General features: G+C 40.5%; 1 protein-coding gene across 3 annotated transcripts in view; it reads left to right on the plus strand.

The window, feature by feature from the left end:
* Positions 1 to 4,631, plus strand: part of LOC124147663 (transcriptional enhancer factor TEF-1-like) — a 30,982-nt gene extending 26,351 nt beyond the window's left edge. For all 3 annotated transcript variants that reach the window (XM_046518356.2, XM_046518355.2, XM_046518354.2), the window contains exon 12: positions 17 to 4,631. In XM_046518356.2, coding sequence (XP_046374312.1) covers positions 17 to 130 — 114 coding nt within the window. In that variant the 3' untranslated portion in view covers positions 131 to 4,631. The remainder of the gene's footprint in view (positions 1 to 16) is intronic.
* Positions 4,632 to 12,855: the final 8,224 nt, after the last annotated feature.

A 12,855-nucleotide genomic window follows, 5' to 3' on the forward strand; every position in this document is an offset into this window, starting at 1 on the left:
GTGTTTTTCTTTACAGGTGGTTACCAATCGTGACACACAGGAGTGTCTTCTGTGTATTGCCAACGTGTTCGAGGTGTCGACAAGTGAACATGGAGCCCAACATCACATCTACAAGCTTGTCAAAGACTAGCCAGCATTCGTGGGGAAACAGACTCGATACAAACATTATATATTGTCCCCTCATTCACCATTGAAGCAATAAGAGCTGTGTTTGTGAAGGAAGTACGCCGGGTCATCGGAAACACCGCATCAAACACTCTGGTGAAGCTCGGAACACATCATGTGCCTTTATCATGCAAGACCTTATCCTCTTGGTGCATAGATCTGCTGGATTCGTCTGGCTGTGTGATACGGGATTATATTCAATGAGCAAGAACATGTACCAATCAGGACAGAGCTTATGCCACAGCTTGTCCGTGATTGGTCGATCTCGTCTAGAGAGTCTTCTTAGACGCAATAGTGCTTATGGTTGCCAAATGATTAGTACAGACTGCAGTAGTTGCAAAACACTTTTGTGGTAGATTCTTTCTTGTAGGAGAAGAAGTTGGAACCGATTTCTTGTGATTTGTTTTGTTATGTTTCGTTGCTGATAGTTGTGAGTGTGTAGTTGCTGATGCCCAATTCTGAAGTGGAACGACCAAGTGCTACTTTCATCGGACAGACTGACATGGATATGTGCGAACATTCTCCATCACTGGTCGAGGTTTACTTGGAACGATTCACACCACACTGCAGAATGTCTGTCCAGACCGTTCCACTTCAACACCAGCTCCTGTAGTTGCCCGAGTCTTTTGTTAGCATGCCTTGGTGATTACATCAGATTATGATGAAAACCGTTTGTTTGGATTTTACTAGTAATGTACTGTAAACGTGTTTTTTAGGACACAACTGGATACTGTTTGAGATTTAGTTCGAATTTATTTTGTTCAGTATTTCCCCGTTGTTGATTCATCATCAAGGCATCCAAATTATTTCTGAGCATTATAAACTGCTTTAAGAAGAAACGTCCAAACAGTATTACGCAAATCTTTTGAAGAATGACATTTGGTTGATTTGTTGAATGCTAAACTGGCATTAAGATACACTGCTGCAGTAGTCAATCTAGTGCTGCTTATACAAAGGCAGACAACTCTTTCAGAGCACTGTCCAATGGGCAGACAACTCTTTCAGAGCACAGTCCAGTGGGCAGACAACTCTTTCAGAGCTCTGTCCAATGGGCAGACCACTAAAAGAACTGCCATAAGGGTAGACAACTCATTGTTACGACACAAGTTTTTCACTGTATATTGCCCATCACCTCACATCTCCATCAACTGAAACCTATATTTTCTTACTGTCTGTGTGTATACATATGTTTCATGTCAAATTACAAGATAACTATTTATTCATAGCCATATATATCTCCGAACGTCCACTAAAGATCCGACCACTAGGTGGTTGCATGTGCCTTAAACATATTGTACGTCTCAAGACAGCATCTACTTAGTGTCAGGTACCAAACACCAAACAGGCTTTGTTAAATAGTTCTATTTATATGCATGTTGTCATGAACACGGTTTCCTGTTCGAGCAAAACCCATTAAATATATAAGATATATATGCAATTTGATAATTCGGCATTCTACTGCCCTCACTAATGTTTTCCCTGCCATCTCGTGTAATTCTTTTGTGTGCCTTTCTACTATTCTTTAGATGTCCAGGATATTCCCTCCACGGTTACAGTGTTAAATATAATGTTTGTAGTTTATGACAAAAGGTGAAAAAGTATTTGAAGTTTTTAGACCATTGTGGCAACTCGATATCTTGAGCAATAAATTATTCTTCTATAATATACATACATAATAGCACCTTAGCATGATATAACGATAATGAACTGAATATTTTTTTACACTTTAACAGCATGAAGTAATCACGTACATTTATTGTATTTTAAATTTAAGATTTTGAAACTTGTTATATGATATGAAGATGAAATATATTTTGAACATTTGCTACATGGAAATGTTTGAATACATTTATTGAATTTTATGATTGAGAAGTTTGAAACTTGTTATATGTCGTCACCTGAACTGTGAACCTGGGTGACATTTCATGCTCTTCTTGAACTGTCTTGCAATATATGACAGTAGAGTTCAACATAACACTATCAAAACAATAATATATTTTTATGCTTGGAAATGTTTCATTGTTATTTTAGCAGAAAACCGAAACCATCAAATATTGGTATGTGAAGAATGTTTCGTATTAAGACCTCACTGAGACAAAGAGTGCCTAATCAATTTTGTTAACAAATTTGTTGTGATTAATGCTGGGCAATAAATTCATACGGCTTTTGCTGTCATACGGTCATGCCATGCGACATACGGTCATGCCATGCGTCATACACACTGTCTTGTTACTCTTGTCTTTTGACAAAACACCAATCTTGAACACAGTTGTTAATTGAAGAATAAAGATCTTATTTGTCTTTGATATTTGCCTAACCTGATTGTAAATAATGCATTGTCATTCAATAATTACCCATCCTTCATCACTCATCATCATGTCAAGGTCACAGTGTTGGAGAAGGTCAGGGTCAGTCCCCAAGGACAAGATGGCATCTCTGAGTGGTATTGTCAGGATAAGCCTAGATCTTGTTCTACTTAACAGTGCCTGTCTTTCCTTGTTGTTTGTAAATTCTTAAGTGTAAATGTCAGATTTGTTAGTTAAGTCTTGTGTTTAAATTATATATAACCATTTAATATGTAAATTAATAGATCTAGGCCACATTGGTCTTGATTTATGGACAGACTAAATTATCTTTAAATCTTATAACAATTTTTGTTTACTGAGCAAACAACATTAGGGATCGTGAATTATTGGGGATATGTTTTTGAAAATGTGTGCTCTGTCTTCACTACAAAAAATATGCCCCAAAATGTCCATGATCCCCAACGTTTTTTGTTCAGGATATTAACATAAACTGTTTTTAAAGTGAAATTAATTTTATTGTAACAATTACCAGTATTTAATATACACATAAACTTATCTCCTGTTTTAAACAAAAGAATAATTCACTGGTAGAAGATAAGGTTCTGTTTCCTTCATATTGATCACATGATCAGTGATGTCAGTTTTTCCTCAAATATAGTACTCAATATTGTCTTACTCGAGAAGCAATTGAAACTGTTTTGCTACTTTGTCATGTCCTGTCATGCTATGGACATGAGTGACATGTTGGTGACATGTCAATCTGTCACCCTGACAGTACCATATGTCTGTGTCGGGGGCTGACAGGCCTTGTTTATACCAACTGAGGGAACATTTAGTCATAGATTACATTGTGAAGAATTCAAAATCTGCCTTTGAGCTTTAATTTCTGCGTTGAACAAAATTTGCTTTTATTTCAAACTGTAAAGTATATTGTATTACCTTGTCTATTTTCGATTTCTGAAAATGAAAAGTGACTTTAATTTTGTACTTTAATTTTTGAAGTGATCTTATTTTAAGTGTATTTTAAGACGTGAAATCTGCGACTCAAAGTTCTTCAGTAATTTTACTTCAAGTGTTCTTAACAATTGTACAGATATCTGTATGTTATGCTGATCATGCAATTTTAGTTAGAGATGGTCCACAACATATGATCGCCTCAGAAACATTTTTGAAACATAAGAAATAAAATCGTATCACATGTAATGAAGGATTAATTTTGTGTTTTTGCAGTGATGTTTCTGTGTCTCCAAAGCCACAAAGCGCAGGAGACAGGGTAATAATGCATGTAACATAAGACCCTTGTTCCTAAACCCAACTTCCCCTCCCCTCGCCTCCCCTCCCCTCACCCCATCCCTCCAGACACCAATCTATCACAAGCTTTAACTTACAACAGGTGTTGTGAGTCTAGTCACCTTTAGTATATATCATGTATGTGCAGGGTATGTGTAACCTGTATTCCTAACAAACTAATATTTTAAAGTTACTTTTAATTGTTTGAGGTATGATGTTCAGGAGTGTTTCTCCATGTTAGTAAGGGACTGAGCATCTCATATTCTGGAGGGGGTTGGGATTTTTTGAACAAAATAAATTGTCCCAGAAAATGTTTGAAAAGAAAATCATAATGCCTCACTCTGTTGAGAGAAAAAATAAATTGTCGTCCACAAAAATTACATTGTTGGAAGGTGTTTTTAAAAAAAATAAATAAAGTTTTAATTTTTAAAAAACCCATCTGGTTTTGCAGCTCTAGCTGAAAATATAGTAGTCACTAAACACAATCCCAGGACTAGCACCCCCACCTACCAGAATATTGTTTGGTTTGTCCCTCAGTAAGGACAATATTTTTAAGTAACTGATAACCATTAACCAACTAGTATTAAATGTAAAATTTTCTTTTTCGACATAAAGAGAAAGCTTTATAATAATTCTGATGTAACGATATGATGTTGAATATTCCATCAGTAAATACATTTGAAGATTTTGTTTCAAGGCTTCTGCCATGATCTGAACCAGCAGCTGGACTTAACTAAACCATTGTCCATTTTAACCCAAGCCACACTTGTACACCCAACCACCACCCCCGAATAAGCAGTTTCGATCATGCATTGTTTTTATAATATACAAATTTGTACAATATGTTTGAATAAATGCTTTTGTAAAGAACGCCATTTGTATTGTCATTTGCTTGTGGATTTGTGTTTACTGGTGGAGTCTCACAGATCATTATCAGTTGGGAGTATGTGGTTTCTGACTGATATAGGCTTTGAAACATTGCTGATGCTTAAAGAACTATTTCTTGGTAAGGCTGGGATGCAGGAACGGAGTTCGTCCGTCTGTCCATCCGTCCGTTTCTCAATGTGGACAAATCTCAAAAAGTATTCCAAGTTAGAGAAATTAAATTTTACACACTCATGTTACTCGCCATGATCTGAAATAAGTTCGAAAATTAGTGTCGTACATTCATTGTTTGCAGAGTTATGGCCCTTGCTCCACGCTTTTCTTTGTTATGTTTATTTGTTGATTAACGCGGCACTCAGCAATATTCCAGCCACATGACGGCGGTCTTAATAATGGAGCCTGGACAAGACAATCCAGTGATTGACATGAGCATCGATCCACGCAATTGGGATACGAAGACATGCATCAACCATGTCAGCGAGCCTGACCACCCGATCCCGTTAGTCGCCTTTTACAGCAAGCATGGGTTGCTGAAGACCTATTCTACCCTGGATCTTCACGGGTTCCATGCTTTTCAACTCTACATACTGTGTGAAATGGGGACACGTTTTCTCAGAAGCTACGGAAATTACATATATGAAATTGTCCATGCCTATTTGAGAGATACTTGTCAAGACTGAGTTCGAAAATTGGTCCCTTATCATCAGTCTTTTACTCCGGTAGGTATATGATACAGGCCTTTTGTACATACTTGCAGTGCGGGATATAGACCAATTTCAAAAATACAAAAATGTATCTTACAATTTGGGATACATAGTTGACAATATTTCACGGTGTTAACAGGACCAAAGACCTCTCCTCATTTGCATAGAAAAGAAACTTGGCAAAACGAACTTACTTTAGTGGCCCCTTGAGTTCGTTATAACCGAAGTTTACTGTGTTTAGAACACATTCTTCTTTTGGGGACGCCAGTAAAAAAAATAGATCGATGTATGTTGGGATTTATGTTTAAGATACATCTTTCTTAAATCGTGAGAAATGGGGCTTTTTAAGCTAATAAATGACATTCATCAGAACGACCTAGATTTTAATTTGCTCGCATCGTATATTTAAAACGTTCTTCATAGATCAGCATAGCATTGGAGTCACGCTATGTATGTGGAAAACATTGATTTTGAATGAATACCCGCGTGTGTAGTAATAATAATAATAATATTTATTTGTTTTGCTTTCTAAATCGGCTAATGTGTAAACTACGATAAAGAAACATGCGCTCAGATATCCATGTGTTGTATTAAACTATAGTTGTCAAGCTGGTACATACGCTTTCCTTAAATGGACAGATAGGTCACAATATATTTATTATTCGTCCGCAAAGGAAGAACAAGTTTATATCCTCAAAAGGTATTATCGTACATAACCCGATATTGCTCAAATTTCAGTGTAACCAGTGTTGGAGTGAGACTTTAAAAAATAATAATTCAAACCTAAGTTCCACCAGATTCAAGATTTCAGTTTCAAAACTTTAAATAGCAATAGTTAGTTGGCTTTGGTGATACAAGATAATCACCACGTTTTTGTTGTGAAGGTTTCTGCCAATCTCATTAAAATCAGATCTTTGTTCTCGCTTCCGCTAACTTTGTTTAGCGGTAGCGAGAACTCAGGTATGATTTTAATGAGATTGGGTTTCTGCTAAAATCGTAGACTAAGGGAAATAACTCTTGTTGTTCTGTCCTCTTCAACAGTGTTGTTCCAGTAGGGCTTTCAAAGCCATCATACCCACTTGAAACACAACGAAGTGGGTTTTCTGTTTTCCATATTTATCGTTGTCAAATATTTTCAAGTGGTCGTTGTTGGCCTCCACCCCCCAAAGTACTAGAATCTCTACTTTACTAAGAAAGTGTTATCCCAAATATAACATTAGAAAAACACGAAATGGTTTTTGATTGTGATGTATTTGATATTGTTAGAATAGTTTTGTTTTGGGCACTAATGTTGCAGTTTACAGTTTACGGCGATTCTTTTCAGCCTAGTAATGTTTTGAGAACGTTTTTAATTGTTCAATCAAGTCCAGTTTTCAAGTGTATACTTTCTTTTGCCCGGCAGTTTATATACCTTCTGCTTCCTTGGTATCATAAACAACACTGATTGATCCAGCAGAGAATTTAATTCCATTATCCCGCCTACATCTCATCCCATCACGTGATATCCAGATACATATTTACGATTATTCATTTATGGATATCAATGTCAACGAAACACGCTATTAACATACACAAATATCTGAAATCCCTTCAGTTCAAACTAAAACTAGACTGACAACAAATAGCCAAGCATGATGAACCGGTCAAATAAGGGAGGTTACTCTGCCTGGCTTAATGTTGAAGAGACTTGCGTGATGATAGTTGGGTTGGGGATTAATGTATGTGCCTTTTTTGTCTCGTTGATGATTGGCCAGTGCCATATACTTAGAATATTTGTTAACCCAAATGCAAGATTTGGCTTCTTGTTACGCCGGTATTGGTTAACTCCGATATAAATATATGACTATTAATGTAGATAATCGCTTTGCTCATCAATAGTGAGTGAGTGAGTGAGTATGGTTTTACGTGTTTAAATGTTTTATAGTGCTGTTATTTAAAAATTAGGTTTATGGAGATATAAACGTAAAACCCCGTGGGCACAGTGTAAATATCTTCTCGACAATACGAAATTAGTGACACCTAAAATAATACAAGCCAAGTACCGCCCACCCTATCAACAATAGTCAAGAAACTAGTAGGTATAGCCTATATTCATCTCGGTTTATGGAAACATAAACGTTAAAAGAATTGCTTGATTAGCCGATCAAATGCCATGGAGTGAGTGAGTGAGTATGGTTTTACGCCGCTTTTAGCAATATTCCAGCAATATCACGGCGGGGAACACCAGAAATGGGATTCACACATTGTACCCATGTCGGGAATCGAACCCGGGTTTACGGCGTGACGAGCTAACGCTTTAACCACTAGGCTACCCGACCGCCCTAAATGCCATGGAACCAGTTACGATATGTTTATTTATTTAAAAAACAACATAGATTATTGTTTTCTGTTTCTTATTCGACCAGATTTCAAATATTTGTTTTTCAAATGTGATTTTACGAAAATTATATTTTCAAATTTACATTCATAAATGTATGAATTGTTGATAAACTCGTGGCATTTTGAAAGAAAGAGAAAAATACGCACAGGCGGGAACCAGAACTATCTTTGCAACTATATTTGACTATGTACATAGTTAGAGCGTTGACCAATCTTTAAAGAAATAAAGACAATACTGTTTTCGATGCAATAAGCGCATAGGGCGATCTCAAAATTAGAATATTTGGCTCTTATTAGAATATAATTTTGGTGGGGGAAAAAACAGTTTTGAAACAGAGTTGAAAGACCGTAAATTTCGTGGTTTATGCTGACAGCCTGAAATGTTTATATACGACAGATATATTTTTTCCAGAATTTAATTGCCCATAATTAAGAGACATGTAACACACGAGTGCGTATTATACACGAATAAATATTTAATTGCCCATAATTAAGAGACATATAACACACGAGTGCGTATTATACACGAATAAATAAGTCTTGTGTACATTGATCAATCGGCAGGGGTGCTAATTGGGATTGTTCACTAGCCAATATATTAGCAAATATCGCCGTGGGCGCTTATTAGAGCGGGGCGCTTATTACGTCGAATACGGACCATTAAATATTTTGAAAATGAATTTTTAGTCAACAAATAAATATCGGCGATGAAGTGCCTCTAAATTTTCACTAAGTGGTTGAAGCATTCGTAAAATACATCAACCCGCCTCGGTGACAGGACTGCTGCCTCGTGAACTCGACACGTCACGTGAGCGGCCTTCCTGTGACGTGTATTACGAGTGAATTTTCAAGGAGTGAGTGAGTGAGTGAGTGAGTTGGGTTATCGCCGCTTTTAACAGTACTCCATTTATATCACGGTGTGTCAGCTTGATGTGGGAGGAAAGCCCGAAGTGAGGCAGGTCTCAGACGTTTACCACTTCGGTGAAACACACGAGCACGGGTATGGTGCTGACAAACCTAGAAACACAATCGGTGCGGACCGGGATTTGAACCCACAATCATAGGTTTCTGGCGTGCCTAACTGTCGCAACTCTGCACAACGAATTGCGGCAACATAGACGACTGACCCCTCGTCCAAAAGACCTTGGCATTGCTGAAACATTGCTACAAGACCACACGCTACCACGACAGGGCCTAGTCCACTGCTACCTCTAAACTACAACCACTTCCGATGGGATTACGGGTCAGAATAGGTCCCCAGCAACCTATGCTGGTCATAAGAGGCGAAATTATGGCTTGGGGACTTGGTTGATGCATGCCGTCGTACCCCGATGGCGCGTCGTGGGACGTTGAACATATTATCAATCAGTAGTTTGTCTGGTTCTGAATCCATTATTTACATTTTTCATGTAACTGGAATATTGCTGAGTGCGACGTTATTGCTCGGGCGTAATACCCGCATCCGCGGGCCGAAAAGACGAACGTTTAACTCACACGCTCCTGTTGGTAGTATTGGTTGCAATGAACAGTTCAAGTGGCACTTTCATATTAGTAGAAGGAATTTATTAAAATCATGGCAAAGTATAAATATATTTACAAACGTTTGGTGCACTCTCCCACATTTGAAAGAACACAACACACACTAGTTTTAAAACGAAGCGATTACTCATCTTCGTCCCAAATATGTTGTCTTAAAAAAGTGACGGTTTGTCGCGTGCTATGCGTCATGCGCGTTCCCTCCGCGCGACCTGCACGAGCTCGCCAGGTGCACAGTACAAGTAAATAGCCCCTCACAAAGTCAACTGAATACATTCTATACAGCGTGGGTCTGCTTGTACTGTCGGTATGAAATAACTCCCAGAGAGAAGAAAATCTTTTAATGGGGCTCTATTGAATCGAAAACATCTTTATAGAGTGAGTCATCACCGTATGACACTGACACATGTAGTCTATAGCGAGGACAACACTGCCTCCCCACCCCCAAGTATTCGCTACAGTACCCCCGTACAGAGCATCTCCACACCGGCGCCTTGCTGTGTGGGCCTCCTTCACACCGTCTTCTGTACCCGCCTGTGTCTAGCTCGTCACACCACCTTGTATACCTGCCTGTGTCTAGCTCGTCACACCGCCTTGTATACCTGCCTGTGTCTAGCTCGTCACACCGCCTTGTATACCAGCCTGTGTGGGGCTCGTCACACCACCTTGTATACCCGCCTGTGTCTAGCTCGTCACACCGCCTTGTATACCCGCCTGTGTCTAGCTCGTCACACCGCCTTGTATACCTGCCTGTGTCTAGCTCGTCACACCGCCTTGTATACCTGCCTGTGTCTAGCTAGTCACACCACCTTGTACACCTGCCTGTGTCTAGCTCGTCACACCACCTTGTATACCTGCCTGTGTCTAGCTAGTCACACCACCTTGTATACCTGCCTGTGTGGGGCTCGTCACACTACCTTGTATACCTGCCTGTGTCTAGCTCGTCACACCGCCTTGTATACCTGCCTGTGTGGGGCTCGTCACACTACCTTGTATACCTGCCTGTGTCTAGCTCGTCACACCACCTTGTATACCTGCCTGTGTCTAGCTCGTCACACCACCTTGTGTACCTGCCTGTGTCTAGCTCGTCACACCGCCTTGTATACCTGCCTGTGTGGGGCTCGTCACACCACCTTGTATACATGCCTGTGTCTAGCTCGTCACACAGCCTTGTATACCCGCCTGTGTCTAGCTCGTCACACCGCCTTGTATACCTGCCTGTGTCTAGCTCGTCACACCACCTTGTATACCTGCCTGTGTGGGGCTCGTCACACTACCTTGTATACCTGCCTGTGTCTAGCTCGTCACACCACCTTGTATACCTGCCTGTGTGGGGCTCGTCACACCACCTTGTATACCTGCCTGTGTCTAGCTCGTCACACCGCCTTGTATACCTGCCTGTTTGGGGCTCGTCACACCACCTTGTATACCTGCCTGTGTCTAGCTCGTCACACCACCTTGTATACCCGCCTGTAGCTCGTCACACCACCTTATATATCTGCCTGTGTCTAGCTCGTCACACCACCTTGTATACCTGCCTGTGTCTAGCTCGTCACACCACCTTGTATACCTGCCTGTGTCTAGCTCGTCACACCACCTTGTATACCTGCCTGTGTCTAGCTCGTCACACCACCTTGTATACCCGCCTGTGTCTAGCTCGTCACACCACCTTGTATACCTGCCTGTGTCTAGCTCGTCACACAGCCTTGTATACCTGCCTGTGTCTAGCTCGTCACACCACCTTGTACACCCCGCTTTGTCTAGCTCGTCACACCACCTTGTATACCAGCCTGTGTCTAGATCGTCACACCACCTTGTAATACCTGCTTGTGTCGAGCTTGTCACACAACCTTGTATACCTGTCTGTGTGGGGCTCGTCACACCAGCCATAACTTGAGGATGGTATTAGCAATATTGACAATAAAAAAGCAACACTTATTAATTATTACCTTTTTAACATTTATTTTGCTTCAGTATCTCATTTCGCACCTTTACGACAAATGCATAGTTTCCAAGAGTCTACAGTAGAAATGATGTATGGTCAGATTATGGTACTATTCCTCTCAAGACCATAAACATGTCTGATGTGCTACTGCAAGATATACAAATGTGGTTCAATTAGGACATACACCTACAGTGTTTGTGAAAGTCGATGTAGTCTAACTGTAGCTTAGATACCTTTTATTCTACTTTGGAACCGAGCTCTTTGGAAAACAACGAAAGTCAAGGCCATCTTTATCCTTTCTCTCAACCCGACTTATATTCGCTACAGAATACATCCGATTTACTCCATAACAAGCACGAGTGACCCCTCGCTGTGTTGCCAGGATCTGCGACTTGTGTTTTAGAATCCTACTCTGGCAGCGAATATCATTCTTGGTTTTGTCGCCGCCATATGGTCGAAGCCTTCAACAACTGGACTTTCAAACAGCGAGTTTCAGTGATGTCACGGCATGCCAGCTGTTGTGAAACCGGAACCGGGGATCATAATCGAGTGGTTCTTGGATTCGAACCCACGACGAGGATCCTGACACAGTTAGGAACTTCATTCTGCACGAAGAATGGCATTCCTACTGTTCCGAGAACATGTTGAAAGTGTCATATAGTTCTCCAGATGTCAGCATGTAAGCTTAAAGACGCAGTTGGACAAGTTGGGGGAAGAGAAACCCTATATGGCTGAAATAATGCCGATGCGACGTTAAATATTAACTCACTCACTCACTCAGGTACAGTTCCCAGCATCCCTTGCTTGTCGTAAAAGTCGACTCAATGGTCGGGCGATTACAACTGTGACCTAGCTAACTGTGATCCGTGCTCATGCTCTCAACCATTGGTTTGCCTGGTCCCGATTGGTTTGAATGCAAAACAATTTTTGACGAATTAGCAAAAGAGCCTTCAATAACATAAACGTGCACAATGATGACAAAGCTTGTTGCATAATGGATGAAATAGGAAATAAATGAAAATGACGCCAACAAAAATAATTATATGAGTCTGATCCGAGAGTCGTGTAAGTGTAAACATAAATGAATCGTGACAGTGTCTTGGAGCAAGGGACGCGCCAGTGAGCAGCTAGGTGGGAATGCGAGGAATGCAGGTGCGTGTAGGGCCTCTCTGCTTCCTCACACAGCTCCCGGCGAACTCTTGTCCTGGGGAATTAGCACGCAGTGAATGGCGTGTCTCAAGAGTTGAGATAATTGGTCGATTAAAATCTATAACGGACAAAAATAAAACAATTTGCACCTGGAAGAGTGCCAGATTGTAATGCGATCCCCCCGTAGTCCGTGTCTAACGTGCAGATTCGACCGTACAAGCACAAGACGACCTCTACCTTTTACAATAGGAACTACTGTACTTTTGGGAGTTCGGGACGTCGATATGTCAATCGTACCCCATCTCTCTGATAGACCCAGATGTGGCTACCATGACGCTCTCATCTCTCTGATAGGCCCAGTCGTGGCTACCATGACTCTCCCCATTTCTCTGATAGACCCAGTCGTGGCTACCATGGCTCTCCCCATCTCTCTGATAGACCCAGATGTGGCTACCATGACGCTCCAGTCTCTCTGATAGACCCAGACGTGGTTACC

Source organism: Haliotis rufescens, unplaced genomic scaffold (genome assembly GCF_023055435.1).
Source record: "Haliotis rufescens isolate VD_foot unplaced genomic scaffold, xgHalRufe1.0.p SCAF_32, whole genome shotgun sequence".
Lineage (NCBI taxonomy): Eukaryota > Metazoa > Mollusca > Gastropoda > Lepetellida > Haliotidae > Haliotis > Haliotis rufescens.